Genomic DNA, 19,826 nt, shown 5'->3' with positions numbered 1-19,826 from the left:
TTTGTTAAATACACAAAAATATGCATGTGTGCATATACTTTGGCCCTAACATTCAGCCCTCCAGATGTTTTTCTAGACAGCTGACCCCCAACATTTATTCCTCTGGATGTTCTTTTAGATAGGCAGCTCAGCCCCTACCTCCCAGGTTCTCTTCTGTACCAACAACCCTGACCTCTAGCCCTCCAGATGTTCTTCTAGACAGGCAACCCCAGCCACTAGACCTCCAGGTGTTCTGCTATACCAACAACCCCAACCTTTAGCCCTCCAGATGTTCTTCTAGACCGCTGACCCCCAACATTTATTCCTCTAGATGTTCTTCTAGATTGGCAGCCCAGCCTCTACCTTCCAGATATTCTTCTAGACAAGTGACCTCCAAGTGTTCTTCTGTACCAACAACCCTGACCTCTAGCCCTCCAGATGTTCTTCTAGACAGGCAAACCCAGCTACTAGACCTCCAGATGTTCCGCTATACCAACAATCCCAACCTTTCGCTCTCCAGATATTCTTCTAGACTGCTGACCCCCAACATTTATTCCTCTAAATGTCCTTTTAGACTGGCGGCTCAGCCTCTACCTTCCAGGTGCTCTTCTATACTAACAACCCTGACCTCTAGCCCTCCAGATGTTCTTCTAGACAGGCAACCCCAGCCACCAGACCTCCAGATGTTCTGCTCTACCAACAACCCTAACCTTTAGCCCTCCAGATGTTCTTCTAGACCGCTAGCCCAGCCTCCACCTTCCAGATGTTCTTCTAGACAGGCGACCTCCAGATGTTCTTCTGTACTAACAATCCTGGCCTCTAGCCCTCCAGATGTTCTTCTAGGCAGGCAACCCCAACCACTAAATCTCCAGGTGTTCTTCTATATCAACAACGCCAATGTTTAGCCCTCCACATATTCTTCTAGACCGGCGACCCACTCACTACCTACTAGATGTTCTTCTAGACCAGTGGTTCTCAGCCTGGGGTCCCCAGATGTTTTTGGCCTTCAACTCCCAAAAATCCTAACAGCCGGTAAACTGGCTGGAATTTCTAGGAATTGTAGGCCAAAAACATCTGGGGACCCCAGGTTGAGAACCACTGTTCTAGACTACTGACCCCCCCCCCCCTACACTTCCAAATGTTCTATACCAACAATCCCAACCTGTAGCCCTCTAGAAGCTTAAGCTGCCTTGGCTGGTGATCAGGGATTCTGGGAGCTGAAACCCCAAACTCCTGGAAGACCAGAGATTGGGAATCGTCACATGAAGGAGTCAGAAGAACCATCCTATTTCTTGGCAGAACCAGGTTCTCTCCCTGTGACAGTGACGACCTCTGTGGGCCTTCTCTTGAAGAAGGTGTCCTCAGCTCAAAATCAAGAAGATGGAGCAAACCAATAGTACATGACATGACACCATTGTGCATTTCCCCCTTACATCCACAAAGATAAAAACAGGCATGTGTGAATCGTCTCCAAATGTCAACACAACCTGCACCCTACCAAAAGGCTCTAGCTAATCCATGTCAAGGGGACACAATCTGGTTGGATCAACAGCCAAGGATCAATGGGCCCTCATTCCCCAATCTTCAAAAGCCACCCCATTCAGAAGAAACACATGGGGTGTTGTTGTTTGCTTGGTTTTGTTTTCGTTTCTTAAGAGACTCCAAATCTTGGATTGAAAATCCAGCATGCAGAATGTCAGGCGGGGAAGGGGTTTTCTTGCCGCCGTCCCGTTTTGTTTTTCCACAAAGAGGGTACAAATCGCCCGTGTTTCCCCCCACTCTTTGTAGCTTGGCCTGCACAACGCCAGCACTTCAAAGCCCCTTTTAGTTGTACTTGAGGAGTCTCTGTTTTACAGGGAAGACAAGTCGAGAGCAAGAGACCCCCGTTTCCCTCCTTTTTTCAGAGGCAAAAGAGCTTGAAAGAAAAACACGAAGCCTGGCAAGGGAGTTGGCAGCGCTGGCGGCATGAATGGCCCAGGCCTCTCCAACGCCTCCGGAGAATGCAATCCCCAGATTTACTCAATGGCAACAACAGGGATTTCTTTACACTTGGTCCCAGTGACATCTGTGTTTGGGCTGAAAAGGCCACCGTTCAGTAAACAACCCTTTGGAAAAGGGAGGAATGCTTTCAAAATGCCTGGAGCAGGCCATCTTTTAGCTGCTTCACCGCTGGTTTAGAAGCCGGATTTGCCACGATTCCAAAACATGGGGAAACCAGACCCTCCATGCAGTGATGTCAACCTCCCTTTTTCAGAACACTGGATGCAATTTACACTGCAAAGCGAATGCAGTTTGACACCACTTTCAGAGCCCTGACTCGATACAATGGAATCATGGGATTTGTAGTTTACAGAGGCACCAGACTACAAATCTCAAACCTCTTTGGAAGAGAAGGTTTTGCAAAATTACAGTAGAGTATTGTGGAAGGTTTTCATGGCTGGAATCACTAGGTTGTTGTAAGTTTTTTGGGCTGTATGGCCATGTTCCAGAAGCATTTCCTCCCGACGTTTCGCCTTCATCTATGACCTCACAACCTCTGAGGATGCCTGTCATAAATGCAGGTGAAATGTCAGGAGATAATGCTTCTGGATCATGGTCATACAGTCTGAAAAACTTACAGTAGAGTCTCACTTATCCATAAGAGTCACCCCTTTCCCCCAACATTTCCCCTTCAATTAAAGGAGTGAATTTCCCCAACCCTCTCACCATTCCCAATAAGTGAAAAAGGCAAGACAAGGAGGAGGAAGAGGAGGAGGGATGAAAGGGGGAAAAGAGGCAGGACCAGAAGTGGAAGCATCCTCCTTCCTTCCCTCTGGGATTTCCAGGCTCCTCTTCCGCATCCGGGCACTTCCTACTGGGCCGCTCCAGCTCCGAGGCAATGCCTTGCCTTAAATCTTTGAGTCCCTGTTAATATTCTAGGTGTCTAGCGCCGTCTCGGATGCGTAACAATAGGATATTCCGTATTATCTGACATTTTTGTTAATCCAACGTTCTTTCGACCTGTTTTTGTCAGATAAGTGAGACTCTACTGTACAACACCTATGATTCCATAGCAGTTAAAAGTGGAGTCAAACAGCATTAATTCTACAATGTAGGTGCACCATGCTTCTAAAATAAGCCACTGATTCCTTAGTCACCAAAAGACAAACTGTTATTTCTCAGTCAGAACATTCCCACCTGTCTTATAAAAAATATTGCTCTACTTTGTTGTGCACTAGACCAACCCAGCAAATGCAAAAAGCTTCAAAAAGCCGACATCTGCGTGCATTTCTTCAACGTCGTCAATATTCTGGCACAAGATTAATCTCAGGAAGGAAGACTAGACTAGGTATATCTTTACTTCAAGCTTCTACTGCTCAACGTCTTACGTACAGGAGGCCCGGTCCCCGTTGTTCCTCGGATTGATGTCGCCTTTATTTTGCCGATCTTTGGTTCCCGTCACCTCCTCCATGCGGTAAATCTCAGAAACGCAGAGCCTGGGGTTGAAGGCAAAGTACATCTTCCCCTCCTTGACAGTCAGGTTATGGTGGCTCCAGTCCCACAGCTGCTGCAGGTTCTGGTTGTCCAGGACGTAAAAGGAGTAATTCCTAAAAAAGAGATGTTCACAAGGATATCAGTTCAGGACAATAAACGCCAGGTACAACATCCTTGCAAATAGTAAGGCAAATTTCACATCACAACAAAAAGATACAAACCTGGCAGTCCTCACTGAAATGGGAGGAGGAGTTGACTTTATTATATGCAGCATCTGCTGTAATAATTCCTTAGAGCAGCGGTTCTCAACTTGGGGGTCGCAACCCCCAGAGGGGTCGATTGGCCATTTCAAAGGGGTCACCCCCCCTTTCCTTCCTCAAAATTGCATGATGCTAGGTGAGAAGCTCCATGCTAGGCCGTGCCACCTAGTTCCTGATTTTGCCAGGCCGCAGTAGGTGGCTCTCTGCAAGGCTAGTCTGCATGGTGCAGCCTTGATCGCCTGGCTCCCACTGCCTGAAGGCCACAGGAGGTGGGAGCCAGGCGAGAGGCTCCTCGTGAGGCTAGGCCATGCATCGCAGCCTCCATTGCCTGGTTCCCACTGCCTGCCAGACTGCAGGAGGCAGGAGCCAGGTGAGAGGCTTCCAGGGAGACCAGGTGTAACCAAAGATCAACGTCAACCTAGGCAGGGGGGAAAGGCTATCCCACCTCTGGTACCTGTGTGAAGGATTATCGTTCAGCTGGACACTACTCTAACGACGATAAACAACTATGACAAGGGGGAAAGACTCTCTTATCCCACCTCAGTAATATTGTTGAGTGACCAACTGTATTAACGATGTTAATTACTGATGTAATTGGTAGATTCGCCGCCAACACCTCGATTAATGTCTGAGGAAAACATAAGTGTGAATGTGAAATTGGTAAAGTTTGTTCAAGCCCTTGGTTTTTCTATAACGGCTGCTTCTTTCGCTGACTGGACTGAAATTAGTTTTCTTTAGGCTAGCTGAGATCTATTGAGAGTGACAGACTGAGGCAGACACCAGTTGAAGATGAAATTAGAAACAGGTTTTATTAAAACTTGGTGAACAAAACAACTCTTAATAAGAGTGGTACAAAAGCGTAATGCGTTTCTGAGGCTTAGCTGGTTAGACAAGTAGTCTCTTCTTAAGACTTTAACTTTTGTTCCCTGTGAGTTCCTTGCTTCACACTGTTCACTAACTCTGACACAGTGTGTCCCTGAGAACAGTCCACTGACTGCCTCACAGAGCAAACTGGCGTTCCTACGCTGACCCTACTATGTACAGTGTTTCAGGAACCTTTGCCTATCTTATGCTCTAACTACAAGGCTAACTTCAAAAGTTTTCTCTCCCTGTCTAAATTCTTCACAGCTCCCTCTTCCTAACTATCCTTCTACACTCTTCGATGTTTAAAGCTTTTCTCTCCCCTTCTTGTCAAAAGACACAGCCTTTTTCCCTCTAAAAGCTAACTCCTCCCCTGATTGCTCTAGCCAATCAAGAGTCAGCTGACTCCTCCCTCTTGCCTCTTAGCTCTCCTGCCTATCTCTCAACATGTCAGCTACTGACTTTCCAGGCTTCGGCCTCCTGGCAAAAGGATAGATTCATCACACCAGGCCATGCAGCACAGCCTAGATCACCTGGCTTCCACTGCCTGCCATGCTGTAGGAGCCGGGAGGGAGGCTCTCCACGAGGCCAGGCCACGTGGCGCAGCTTCGATCACCTGGCTCCCACTGCAGAATAATATCAGATTCAATAACCTTCATTCAAATATAATTTTAGTTCATAAATCATGGAGATAACATGGTTCAATCCCTTGTAGTTTCCTTTTCTTCCTACTCTATGTATCAGTCTTCCTCATTTCGGATCCCGCTTTTTCTTGATTACGACTGATATGTATTTTGGTTCTCCTTTCAAGGATGTAATCCTGGAGCATGGAATACGCTCAATACTCAAACCATTTCTTATCTTCCCATTTTCTAAGTCCTTTCCATCAGCCCAAAGTTTGTGTTGCTTGGGCAGCAACACACCTAGAACGCCACATCCTGACACACCGTTTGGAAAGCTCCAGGCAAAGGGATTATTATTATTATTATTATTAAACTTTATTTGTACCCCGCTAGCATCTCCCGAAGGATTCGATGCGGCTTACACAGGCCGAGGCCTCAACACACAACACAACAATACAATCTAAGCAAATCAAACAATTAAAAACAGAATAAAGCAAAATAAACAACAGGCACAATACACTAAAACACAATAAAACTGGGCCGGGCCAGAGAATGGGTACAAAGATTCAAAGTGCTGATGTGACAGGAGGTGTATATAGGGCTTCTAGGCAAGTGCGATGTGCGATGTGCAGCAATCATTGGTTCTGATAAAGTGCTTATGGGACTTGGTAGTGGAGATTTCCTAATCTGGGAAGGCGCATCGGAAAAGCCAGGTCTTCAAGTTCTTTCTGAAGACAGCCAATGTAGAGGCCTGTCTAAGGTCTTTGGGGAGGGTGTTCCAGAGTTGGGGGGCCACCACGGAAAAGGCCCTGTCCCGCGTCCCCACCAAGCGCGCTTGCGACGCCGGTGAGATCACGAGCAGGGCCTCTCCAGATGACTGAAGTGAACGTGTGGGTTCGTAGATGGAAATGCGGTCACGCAGGTAGGCGGGTCCCAAACCGTTCAGGGCTTTGTAGGTAAGAACCTGCACCTTGAATTGGGCTCGGAATATAAACGGCAGCCAGTGGAGCTCCTTGAACAGGAGGGTTGACCTCTCTCTGTAAGGGGCCCCAGTTAGCATCCTGGCTGCTGATCGTTGGACCAGTTGGAGCTTCCGAGCCGTCTTCAAGGGCAGCCCCACGTAGAGTGCATTGCAGTAGTCCAATCTGGAGGTGACCAAGGCATGGACCACTCCGGCCAGATCCAACCTGTATCTGGTATTAAAAACGGATATGTCCTTCCAATGAGAAGACAATCCTGCAAGGCAGAGATGAGGAAACCTTTCCTCCTTCAGGTGATTTGGTATCCAAGTTGCAGAGGGCATTGTGTTGGAGGTGCCTCCTTGAAAGGGGTGACGGAGCTCTCCCAAAATGTGGAGAGGCCTGAATGCCCGTTGCACCGCTTGTCCCATCCCTGAGTGGCATCCCAAGAATGTAAAGCTGACTGAGAAAAAAGGGAGGTTTGCAACGAAAACCCTCATGCCGCAACCTAATCCTTTCAGCCCAGATAAATCACACACACGTAGGGCCTTTTTCCCATGACCTTGCTACCACCTTGTTCAAACAATTCCTTCCATATTCTTGTTTATTAACTGCTCTCACAGCTTGTGCTCGAAATGGATTGTTACATGGGAAAAGACAGAGCAGGGGGGCGAAAAGGAGTGATTTCCCAGGCCAATTCCACTGTCTGAAAGTAGCAACCTGTGTGGCTCCTTCTCTTGTTGTTGTTGTTCAATGCGTACCTAGGCTACTATCCAACGGAGCCTGACTGCCTAAAACCTTCCATGAGTGCCTTCTTGGTTTCAACCCAGATTAATACAGTTTAAATGGTGAATTTTAAGCCTTGTTTTTGTTTTGTGTGTTTTGATATGTATTTTATGGAGGTAGGTATTAACATGTATTTTACGGAGTGTTTTAAAATTATTATGCACTAGCCGTCCCCTGCCACGCGTTGCTGTGGCCCACATGGGGGTTCTGTGTGGGAGGTTTGGCCCAATTCTATCGTTGATGGGGTTCAGAATGTTCTGTGATTGAAGGTGAACTATAAATCCCAGCAACGGCAACTCCCAAATGTCAAGATTCTATTTTCCCCAAACTCCAGCAGTGTTCACATCTGGGCATATTGAGTATTTGTGTCGAGTTTGGTCCAGATCCATCATTGTTTGAGTCCACAGTGATCTCTGGATGTAGGTGAATTACAACTCCAAAACCAAAGGACACTGCCCACCAAACCCTTCCAGTATTTTCTGTTGGTCGTGGGAGAACTGTGTGCCAAGTTTGGTTCAATTCCATCGTTGGTGGGGTTCAGAATGTTCTGTGATTGTAGGTGAACTATAAATCCCAGCAACAGCAACTCCCAAATGTCAAGATTCTATTTTCCCCAAACTCCACCAGTGTTCACATCTGGGCATATTGAGTATTTGTGTAGAGTTTGGTCCAGATCCATCATTGTTTGAGTCCACAGTGATCTCTGGATGTAGGTGAACTACAACTCCAAAACCAAAGGACACTGCCCACCAAACCCTTCCAGTATTTTCTGTTCATCGTGGGAGAACTGTGTGCCAAGTTTGGTTCAATTCCATCGTTGGTGGGGTTCAGAAGGCTCTTTGATTGTAGGTGAACTATAAGTCCCAGCAATTACAACTCCCAAATGACAAAATCAATTTTTTTGAGTGAAGGACATACATTGGGTTGTTAGGCGTCTTGTGTCCAAATTTGGTGTCAATTCGTCCAGTGGTTTTTGAGTTCTGTTAATCCTTGAGTCGTGAGGAGAAATAAAACTATTATTGTATAGTAAAGGTAAAGGTTTCCCCCTGACATTGAGTCCAGTCGTGTCCGACTCTGGGGTTTGGTACGCATCTCCATTTCTAAGCCGAAGAGCTGGCGTTGTCTGTAAACACCTCCTAGGTCATGTGGCCAGTGGCATGACTGCATGGAGCACTGTTACCTTCCCGCAGAAGTGGTAACTATTGATCTACTCATATTTGCATGTTTTCAAACTGCTAGGTTGGGAGAAGCTGAGGCTAACTACTTACGCCATTTCCTAGATTTGAACCACCGACCTTTCAGTCAGCAAATTCAGCAGCTCAGCAGTTTAACTTGCTACACCACTGGCAGCACATTCTGTATTATACAGTATGCTTTTATTCCACTCAACAAAACAAAAGGCAATGCTATTATTATCATTATTATTATTCGAAACACAACAAGATGGGTCCACAGGAGACACTCTGCTGGCTGTTGAATTGGATAACACGTCGGATACTTCCCAAGTGTCTAGGACTGTGTGATGTATTGGCAAATAATGCGTGCAGATACAAGTAAGGTGGCCTTCTGCAGCTGGCAGATGGTAAGTTTGTCAGCACCGATTGTGTTTAAGTGCAGGCCAAGGTCATTAGGCACTGTACCCAGTGTGCTGATCACCACTGGGACCACGTTTACTGGTCTGTGCCAGAGTCTTTGCAGTTCTACTTTTAAATCCTCATATTGTGTCAGCTTTTCCAGTTGTTTTTCTTCAATCCTGCTGTCACCTGGGATTGCAATATCAACGATCCATACTTTGTTTTTTAACACGATTATAAGGGCAGGAGTATTATGCTCCAAAACTCTGTCTGTCTGAATCCGGAAGTCCCAGAGAAGTTTGGCATGTTCATTCTCTATAATTTTGTCCGGCTTGTGATCCCACCAGTTCTTTGTCGCAGGCAGATGGTGTTTGTGGCACAAGTTCCAATGAATCATCTGAGCAACGGTGTTGTGCCTCTGCTTGTAGTCTGTCTGCACAATCTTCTTTCAGCAGCTGAGGATGTGATCTATTGTTTCATCTACTTCCTTGCAGAGTCTACATTTGGGATCTGTTCTCAACTTTTCAGTTCTGTCTTTGATGGCATTAGTTCTAATGACTTGTTCTTGGGTTGCCAGAATCAGTCCCTCCATCTCCTTTTTCAGAGTTCCATTTGTGAGCCACAGCCATGTTATTATTATTATTATTATTATTATTATTATTATTATTATTATTATGCTGCTTTATCTCCCCAAAGGGGACTCAAAGCAGGTTGACATAAAAGAATCAGCCTACAATTTAAAATATATTATTATTTTATATTATTGTAATATTATAATATATTAGTATATTATTATACCCTGCTTTATCTCCCCCCAAAGGGGACTCAAAATTGCTTGACATGAAAGCATTGGCACAGAATTTAAAATATACAAATATACAATTAAAAACAGAATTAAACACAAACAGCACTAAAAAAATCAGTCAAACTCCATCAAAACAATTCTATGCTTTCTTAGTCTCTTTCCCAGCGAACTCTGCTACCTCCCTGCTGCTTCCGTCTCCTCATGGCAAGAAGCCTCCCAAAAGGATGATAAAACATCAAATCATCCGGGCGTCCCCTGGGCAACGTCCTTGCAGACGGCCAATTCTCTCACACCAGAAGCGACTTGCAGTTTCTCAGGTCGCTCCTGACACGACAAAAAAAAATGGCAAGTGGCCATTCATTTAAAAAGGAAAGGCAGCCTTTTTGGCTTTGCTTTGCTTCCTTGTGCTAAAAATGAAACTGACTTTGGGAGGTTTTCTGAGGTATGCAAAATGCAAACAAAAAAGGATTGGGTGAGTTTCGATTCTGAAGTTTTTGATGCAGGCCATGCTTGTGTGTTAGATATCACGTCGTAAGTACAAATTTAACAAATTTGATATGACTAACGAAAAAACTGCACACTCCATTTTACGTATTTATACACACACAAACATATATAACATATATGTAACAATCTGTAACTTTTACCCAATTTGAGTCCCCAAATCTTATGGAGCGATAACCCCCATCAATTTTGCAGACTGGGAATAATGGGAATTGCAACCCAACAGAACTTGTGGATCTGAGGTTGGGGAAATGTGAAAAGGACATTTTAACATCAGGCATCGTATCCACAAGCCTTGTATCTAAATCCAAACCCCACTCTCCAGACTAAATGGAACAAACTTCATCCTTCCAGATGTTACTGTATCGCAACTCCCATTGGCTCTAGTCATGATGTCTAATGGTGAGGAATAGGGAGTTGTAGTCCAGCATTTGGAGGGCCACATAACATGACACAGTGGGTCACATTTGGCCCACGAGCCTTGAGTCTGACACATGCAATTTATGGTCAACACACAATGTTCGGACAGATAATCAGCACAGAGTACTATGAGATGGTGATTCACTGCTTACCCTTCCAGCTGGTCCTCTCCATTAATGTACCGTAGATTCTTCAAGAAAGACAGAGACACCAGGGCATGCGAGTGGCGGATCTTCACGTAGCCGGTCACGGTTTCAATCAGGCCCATGAAGTTCTCCAGTTCGGAAGCAATATTATCTAGAAGAAGAAGAAGAAAGAGTGGGAAACGTCCACTTGGAAGTGAAGAATGAACTAACTCACAAGTCCTTCTCCCTGGCTCAGGAATCAAGCCTGGTTGATTGATCTATGAAAAGTAGGCAGATGGAATTCAAAACTAGATACGGCTAGAATTTACACTCTTGGATTTTTTCCCCCCAGCTAGTAGGATGGCCATCTGTGCCAGCCTTGAATTCTGAGCTTTCAACAGCCAATGTTTTGGCAAGAGTCTTGAATGCAATTGTAAATCTAAGCACACGGGAAACCACAGCTCCTATTATGCTCGATGACGGCGAGCTGTATACATTAAGGCGAGCAGAGAATGTCCCAATGACTCAGGTGATATGAGCCATTCTTCACAAGATCAAGCAAAACTCGCAAAAAGGAAAGGCCCATAAGGCTCAAAGTCAGGAACCATCTTGGCCAATTGGGTGTCTTCCAAACTTACAAAACACAACATGGTGGCCAATTTCGTTCTCTTCTGAATGTATTATTTGGATGTACGCTAATTCCAAACATGAAGGCTTTCCAATTATCACATAGGAAATCAAACATCATCAAGCAATGGGCAGAACTACCAAATCAACCAAGCTTCAGTACCGTACATTCCAGGGTACTAGATGACTTTTTAGGCATGAATCTCCTTGAAGTTCCCAATATTAGGACCTTTCACATGATGTCTACTAGGTGTAGAGCATTCACAGTGGTGGCTCCTTACTTGTGGAATGCCTTGCCAGCAGAAACACGAGCTCTCCGAGACTTACTATCTTTTCGTAGAGCTTGTAAAACTTATTTATTTGGGCTGGCATTTGAATCTTGCTGATTTTTTTCTTTGATTTTAAATGTAATGTATCAAATATGTATGTTGTAAACCACTCCGAGCCTTCGGGGAGTGGCGGTATATAAAATTGATTAATAAATAAATAAAATTTCGGGGGTCGTCTAGTACGTCGGGTATAAAATTAATATGATAATAAAATTACGAACTACGGCTCCCAGAATGCCTCGGGGAGTCCATCCCAAGCACACCGAAGCCCTTGGGGGTCTCTCTCTCTCTCCTCCTCCTCCTCACTGGTAAAGCCTCTTGGTGTGAAGGGCCTTGGCCATCGCCGCCTCCTCCTACTCCGCTGCCTGGGCTCATGGCGGCCTCCCAGGGAGGCTCCCCGTCCATCCTCTCTTCCTGGCTACCTTCCTTGCTCAGACCCAGGCCTCTCCCTTGTTGGCTCCTGGGCCCCTGAACTGCTTCCCACACTGCTCAGTCCGCTCTCCTTCTTCCTGGCCAGACCTCGCGAGAAGCACCTCTTCTCCCGCAAGACAACGTTGTCTCACGGGAGAAGAGGAGCTTCTCGTAAGGCCTGGCCAGGAAGAAGGAGAGCGGACTGAGCAGCGCGGGAGGCCCTTCTGGAGGTGGTGCAGGAAGCAGCCCAGAGACTCAGGGGCAACCGCACGCCCGGCATAGATGACAGGTAAGTAGGGCCAGAACCGTTTAGGGCTTTATAGGCTAAAGCCAGCACTTTGAATTGTGCCCGGTAGCAAACTGGCAGCCAGTGGAGCTGGCGCAACAGAGGAGTAGTATGCTCCCTGAGTGCCGCTCCTGTTAGCAACCTGGCTGCCGAACGCTGGACCATTTGAAGCTTCCGAACAGTCTTCAAAGGCAACCCCACGTAGAGGGCGTTGCAGTAGTCTATACGGGATGTAACCAGAATGTGGACTACCGTGGCCAAGTCAGACTTCCCAAGGTACGGGCGCAGCTGACGCACAAGTCCTATAGCGCCAACTCCACTGGCTACCGATCTGCTACCGGGCTCAATTCAAAGTGCTGGCGTTGGCCTTTAAAGCCCTAAACGGTTCCGGCCCAAGCTACCTATCCGACCGCATCTCTGCCTATGAACCCACCAGGACTTTGAGATCTTCCGGGGAGACCCTGCTCTCGATCCCGCCTGCTTCTCAATCACGGCTGGCGGGGACGAGAGATAGGGCCTTCTCGGTGGTGGCTCCTCGGCTGTGGAACGCCCTTCCTATGGACATTAGACTAGCACCATCTCTAATGGTATTCCGCAAAAAAGTGAAGACCTGGCTGTTTGAGCAGGCGTTCGGATAATTAGTGCAATGATTGGTTAATGAACACTGGATTGGAACAATGGATGATGAATCTGGAACATGTTTTTGATGACGAGACGACAGTGAATGGGTATTGTAGTAACTGTTTATTAATTGTGTAATGTGTTAGGTTGTTAACTGTTTCTATACTGTAGCACTGAATTTTTGCTGTTCGTATTTGTTGTGAACTGCTGTGAGTCGCCTTTGGGCTGAGAACAGCGGTATATAAGTAAGGTAAATAATAATAATAATAATAATAATAATAATAATAATAATAATAATAGTCCCAGTCGTGTAGTACCCCGGAATATACGATAGATTATTGGTAGTATTGACTCATAAGAACAAAAGGAACCTACAGGTAAGAAATACCTTTATTGGCAGCACTATAATAGAACAACAGCTCTAAAAGCTTCCAGGATCTCCCCAACTCTTAACTAAGCTAGATATATGAAGAATGGGTGTAGAGGAAGAGAAGCATGGGAATCAAACGTATCTGGCTAGCTGTGTTATCTCGTGAAGCTTGCAACAAAACTCAGGCTAAAAAGACATCATTTGTTAGTCAGGACCTGATGAATCAGACTTGGCATTATAAAGAGCATGCTACCAACTTCTTTCTCTTGTGTTCGTCTCAAAGGTGCGACAAGACCCCTTTGCAACACAGTCATTTTTGGATATGTGACTTAAAAGTTGTTTCCAACTTATAGTGACCCTAAGATGACACTATGATGCATCTACACTGTGGAATTAATGCAGCTTGATGCTACTTTCATTACAATAGCTCAATGCTAGGGAATCCTGGGAGCTGTAGTCTTGGGCCAGGAAAGGTGAAGACCTCATAAAATGGCAGCTTCCAGGAAAGTGGTGTCAAACGGCATTAATTCTGTAGTGTAGATCAGACATGGGCAAACTTGGGCCATCCAGGTGATTTGGACTCCAACTCCCATAATTCCTAACAGCCTACCAACTGTTAGAAATTGTAGGAGTTGAAGTCCAAAACTCCAGGAGGACTGAAGTTTGTCCATGCCTAGTGTAGATACATCAATTAGAACAGTGGTTCCCAACTTCTGGTTGGTGGACCACCAGTGGTCCACAAGAACTAAATATGGTCCGTGGCCTCACCATTACTATACTGTTGCAACGAGAGCAACTGGTCTCACGGAACCCTCTTATAGTTCCAAGGTTTATGAAATATGGTTTTCTGTGGGCGAGAAGTGGCAACTACTGGATGCCATTATATTCTGTATCAGAAACTAGAGCTGATGTGGTCTATCCAATGCAATTTTCTGAATCAGCACCCCAAATAACCAAACAGAAACTAAAGTTGACCAAAAACTGACTTGTAACCCTTTTGGTACTTGTTCCGTCTTCCAGGAGCTTGGTTTGCATTGCATAAAATAGCATCCCTTTGCATTTTCCCTCAGGGTTGCTACAGTCTCAGCAGCACCCTGAAAGTTAAACATTAATAGAGGCTGGAAGCCAGCCTGCTAGCCTTTTGCTGTTATTGGTTTAAAAAGGTATCCTTTTGGTCTAGAGACCACCCTTTCTCCTGGGGATGAGATCTCCATTTTGGAGAAGCTCTCCTGCCTTCTTTAGTATAAAAAAAGCCTCAGATGTGCTGGTGGCCAAGCTAGGCAGCTCGGACAGGCCATTGTGAGTACGATTACCCTCTTGCCTTGGAAATTGATGCTGAGCTCAGATAGGGGAAGACCTGCTCTTTCTGAAAGACAGTAGCTCAGCGCAGGGGCAGAGAATATCTCAGGATTTCCCTGCCATTGGGAGAGGCTCCATTACTTCATCCCCAAACTAACCTTGAGCTGAAATTGGGGAAGACCTGGTCTTTCGAAAAGAAAGCAGCTCAGGGTTAGGTTAAAAGATCCCAGGATTTTTCTACCGTTGGGGAAAGTTAACTCGGCAGCTGAAGGAAAAGGGAAGGAAAGGACATCTATATGGTTTCACAAGTTGACTGTTTGTGTTTGTAACTTCATCAAGCTGTGCCAAGTCTGTCAAGGACTTTGAGAAATAAATGTTCTGTTTGATGTTCAAATCTGGACTGGCCTCAGTTGCTGGGAATCTTGAGCTTCTGAGTAAGGCATTCGCAGTTCACTCAGATAAAGAGAGAAGCACATCTTAGTTTTAACTTTATAGTGTCTGAGTGTGACGGCACAGTACTAACGGTGGAGAGTGGTCCCTGGTCAAAAAAGGTTGGGAACCACTGTATTACAATCACCATAAGTTGGAAACAACTTTGAGCCACATGATATACAAAAAATATGATTGTGATGCAAAGGGATCTTGTATTCTTAGATGGCTTTTTCCCGCAGGATTTCTTCAGAGGAATTATACCCTTTCCTTCCTTGGAGTTGCAGAAGGGTTGCTTTGCCGAAGAGTCTCCTGGGTGATTTTCACAGCCAAGCAGGGATTCGAACTCTGGTCCCTGGGAGTCATAGTCAATCAGTGAAATCACTGCAATCATTTATATGTGAGCAGAGCCCCACTTGAACAACAAAGACCATCAAAGTGGGCAAACTATGAATATCTTCATGGGAATGTTTGCAGCACAAGACTTGAACGGAGGACGGATTCCCCACTATCAGTTCCTTGGGGGAAAAGATTTCAGTTTCCCACGAGCTTTGCTATAGCCCAGCATAGAGAAAAAGCCCATTCTGTTATTTCTAGGGTTGCCAAGTGAGTCGGGCCAAGGAATGCTTCTTTCCTCCCCCTCCGACTCACTGCCAGCTTTTTAAACCAGCGCTCGAACATCGTGTTCCACCAGCTTCGGATGAAGACGAAAGATGAGCAAACTTCAAAGATGACTAACAGCACCATGTAAAACTCTACATAATAAAAGGTGTGAAAAGAGAAGAAGACAAGAGGCACGCGGACATCATGTCGAGGTGGGTCCAAAATCCTTCCCCAATCAGCCTTTCCACTCCAGGCGAAGACATTTGCAGGAATCCATCCTGAAGTTTTCTTTTGAAGAGAAGTGAAGCATTTCACAGAGGATGAGGAGGAGGAAAGAGAAAGGAGTAACACTTTCTAAAAGATGAGCGTCACTTGGACTCTTCCCAGGGGATGAATCACCACGCTGACAAACCATTAACTTCCAACACTCGTTTTCTGTTAAGACACGTAGGAAACAAGGCCAAAATTGTGCCGAGGAGAACAAGGCTGGGCGGTATGGCGCCAGCATTTAAAGAGGGCATCATGTAAACGCTGCAGGAAGGAAGGAAGAAAGAAAACCCCCTTTGCCAGTGGGCAAATACTTTAATCCACAGACATGCCACCCAACGTCTGCGCTTTGCAAAACACAGCCTGGCAAAACCACCCTAGCAGAGGAACATGGGCTCCTTTTCGTTGCTACTTCCAAGATTGGAAATTTCAAGATCCAAGCTTAGAACGAGAATCCTTCTCTGACAAAAAGTGATGCTCATAAGGAGGATAAAAGCTACTATCTCAAACTTTCCATTCTAGACCACTCTAATCTAGAACCCAACGAAGATAAGGACTATGACTTACTGCCCCGACGGATATTGATAAGCAGGTTCCCTTTGATTTCTGTGCATCCTTTCAAGGACTGTGCCGACGTGACGGAATCAATGGTGATGGTTTTCTCGTCCGCGCACACTTTGGGGCAAGGTCCTTCACAAGGGCTGCAGAACATGCTGGAGGAAAAAAGACAACCAAGATCAGATGTTATTCAGACCAGAAGTTTAGCTACAGCCTAAACTGAACAGACACGTAAAACAGACATTAAATTCATTGCGTAATTATCATAATGATTACATATCTATCTGATTTATGGAATCAGAGCAGGGCTGGGCTGGGTTTTGATTCATCTGTGAAATACCTGGGATACGATCAGGAATATCAAGGCATTCCATGTAGAACCAGAAAAAATAATACTCTGCTTGGGCTGCTGTCCGCAAGTCAACAACACTGGGATGGATGGACCAATGACTTAGTGTGAGGCAACTTTCTATAGTCTAGTGTAGTGTTTATCAACATGGGGGTCGGGACCCCTAGGGGGGTCATGAGGGGGTGTCAGAGGGGTCACCAAAGACCATCTGAAAACACAGTAATTTCTGTTGGTCATGGGGGTTCTGTGTGGGAAGGTTGGCCCAATTCTATCATCCAGTGCTCTCCGGATGTAGGTGAACTACAACTCCCAAACTAAAGGTCAGTGTTTATCAACATGGGGTTCGGGACCCGCCTACCTGCGTGACCGTATCTCTGTGTACGAACCCACACAATCTCTTCATTCATCTGGAGAGGCCCTGCTCACGATCCCACCTCCATCGCAAGCGCGATTGGTGGGAACGAGGGATAGGGCCTTCTCAGTGGTGGCCCCTTGACTCTGGAACTCGCTCCCCAAGAACATTAGACATGCCCCAACTCTGGCAGTCTTTAAGAGGAGCCTGAAAACGTGGTTGTTCCAGTGTGCCTTCCCAGAATAAGGAACCCTAAGCAATATGTCCCTAATCGCACCTTACTAATGATCTAGGATTGTCTGCTCGCTCCATTTCTCTCCAAATACCCATCCTAGTTATATGTCACCTTGTCATGCCCAGTATTTTAAAATTTTAATTATTACATTTGGCCCTGCCATAGGTTTTTAATGCGTCATGGTGTTACTGTTATTGTTTATTGCTTTGTTTATGAGTTATTTATTGTCTGTATTGCTGTGTTGTTTTTATTGATGTATTTGGGCTCGGCCTCTTGTAAGCCGCACCGAGGCCTCCGGGAGACGGTAGCGGGGTATAAATAAAGGTTTAAAGGTTTATTATTATAGGTCAATGCCCACCAAACCCTTCCAGTATTTTCTGTTGGTCATGGGAGTTCTTTGTGCCAAGTTTGGTTCAATTCCATCATTGGTGGAATTCAGAATGCTCTTTGATCGTAGGTGAACTATAAATTCCATTAACTACCACTCTCAAATGTCAAGGTCTATTTTCCCCAAACTCCACTAGTGTACACATTTGGGCATGTTGGGTATTTGTGCCAAGTTAGGCCCTGATCCATCATTGTTTGAGTCCACAGCGCTCTTTGGATGTAGGTAAACTACAACTCCAAAACTCAAGGCCAATGCCCACCAAACCCTTTCAGTATTTTCTGTTGGTCATGGGAGTCCTGTGTACCAAGTTTGGTTCAATTCCATCATTGGTGGAGTTCAGAATGCTCTTTGATTGTAGGTGAACTATAAATCCCATTAACTACCACTACCAAATGTCAAGGTCTATTTTCCCCAAACTCCACTAGTGTACACATTTGGCCATGTTGAGTATTTGTGCCAAGTTAGGCCCTGATCCATCATTGTTTGAGTCCACAGCGCTCTTTGGATGTAGGTAAACTACAACTCCAAAACTCAAGGCCAATGCCCACCAAACCCTTTCAGTATTTTCTGTTGGTCATGGGAGTCCTGTGTACCAAGTTTGGTTCAATTCCATCATTGGTGGAGTTCAGAATGCTCTTTGATTGTAGGTGAACTATAAATCCCATTAACTACCACTACCAAATGTCAAGGTCTATTTTCCCCAAACTCCACTAGTGTACACATTTGGCCATGTTGAGTATTTGTGCCAAGTTAGGCCCTGATCCATCATTGTTTGAGTCCACAGTGATCTTTGGATGTAGGTAAACTACAACTCCAAAACTCAAGGCCAATGCCCACCAAACGCTTCCAGTATTTTCTGTTGGTCATGGGGGTTCTGTGTGCCAAGACTGGTTCAATTCCATCACTGGTGGAGTTCGCAATGATCTATGAGTGTAGGTGAACTATAAATCCCAGCAACTACAACTTCCAAATGACAAAATCAATCCCCTCCACAGTGTGCTCTCTGGCCGTAGGGTAAACTACAACTCCCACTATGAATTTGCAAAAATTCCCAGTTCACAAAACTCTGCAATTTGGTTGGAGGAAACCCAACAGCTGCAATAATACATATAATACCACGACTGAGTAATTTTCACATGCCTCGTCAACATTACCTATCCTATTTTCCTGATAAAGGCAGAGGCCCAGATAAGATAAGAACGTTATGGTTTTTATGAGTGCTTTTAATCATCTGAAAACACAAGTGGTCAGATAGCGGCAGGGAAAACATTTCCCAGTAAACACTGGGCCACTTCCTCGGGGCAGAGATCAGGGCAATGCACCTGTATGCAAACTAGACAATCCGAGGAGTAAAAGGAAGGTTTGTTTGGACAACTAACGCAAAAGCAAAGAAAAGCAACCAGGTGTCCACAGAAAACTCGCTCAATGGCAAACGAAAGCAAACACTCCTGCTGGGCTGTACGGAAAGACTGAATCAAATCAAAGCTCCACTGGTTGGAGTATTTTTTTTAATTCGCAAATAAGAATGCCATAACTCTCTTTACTTTACTTTAAAAGGTAAAGGTAGTCCCCTGACATTAAGTCCAGTCATGTCTGACTCTGGGGTGTGGTGCTCATCTCCACTTCTAAGCCGAAGAGCCAGCGTTGTCCGTAGACACCTTCACGGTCATGTGGCCGGCATGAGTGCATGGATCGCCGTTACTTTACTTTAATTAGGCGATCCCTTGTTGGCCGAGAAGGATAGTCTTCCAGGATCAGAATTCTTGTGGGTCTGTAGGTGGCTGTGGAGCCCTATTCTTGATCTGCATCTTTTTCCGCAATGAGGGCATCGGTTTCCAGATGGAAGGTGGTCTCGGTCGGGGTTAGCTTGACGCACCTTCCTCTTGGCACATTTCTCTCTTTCACCTTCCATTTGTTCCTCTTCAAATTCTGCAGCATTGCTGGTCACAGCTGACCTCCAGCTGGAGCGCTCAAGGGCCAGGGCTTCCCAGTTCTCAGTGTCTATGCCAGAGTTTTAAAGGTTGGCTTTGAGCCCATCTTTAAATCTCTTTTCCTGTCCACCAACGTTCCGTTTTCCGTTCTTGAGTTCGAAGTAGAGCAACTGCTTTGGGAGATGGTGGTCGGGCATCCCGACAACGTGGCCGGTCCAGCGGAGTTGATGGCGGAGGACCATCGCTTCAATGCTGGTGGTCTTTGCTTCTTCCAGCACGCTGATGTTTGTCCGCCTGTCTTCCCAAGAGATTTGCAGGATTTTCCGTAGGCAGCGCTGATAGAATCGTTCCAAGAGTTGCATGTGACATCTGTACACAGTCCATGTTTCACAGGCATATAG

General features: G+C 45.6%; 1 protein-coding gene across 1 annotated transcript in view; it reads right to left on the bottom strand.

The window, feature by feature from the left end:
• Positions 1-19,826, bottom strand: part of IGF1R (insulin like growth factor 1 receptor) — a 235,733-nt gene that overhangs the window by 42,092 nt on the left and 173,815 nt on the right. The window contains exons 4-6 of the mRNA XM_060755650.2: positions 16,180-16,325; positions 10,398-10,542; positions 3,352-3,566 (exon numbers count right to left, since the gene is read on the bottom strand). Of these exons, the coding sequence (XP_060611633.2) occupies positions 3,352-3,566; positions 10,398-10,542; positions 16,180-16,325 (506 nt within the window). The remainder of the gene's footprint in view (positions 1-3,351; positions 3,567-10,397; positions 10,543-16,179; positions 16,326-19,826) is intronic.

The sequence above is a fragment of the Anolis sagrei genome, chromosome 9 (assembly GCF_037176765.1).
Source record: "Anolis sagrei isolate rAnoSag1 chromosome 9, rAnoSag1.mat, whole genome shotgun sequence".
In the NCBI taxonomy this organism is placed as follows: Eukaryota; Metazoa; Chordata; class Lepidosauria; order Squamata; family Dactyloidae; genus Anolis; species Anolis sagrei.
This window is presented reverse-complemented; position numbering and strand designations above follow the sequence as displayed.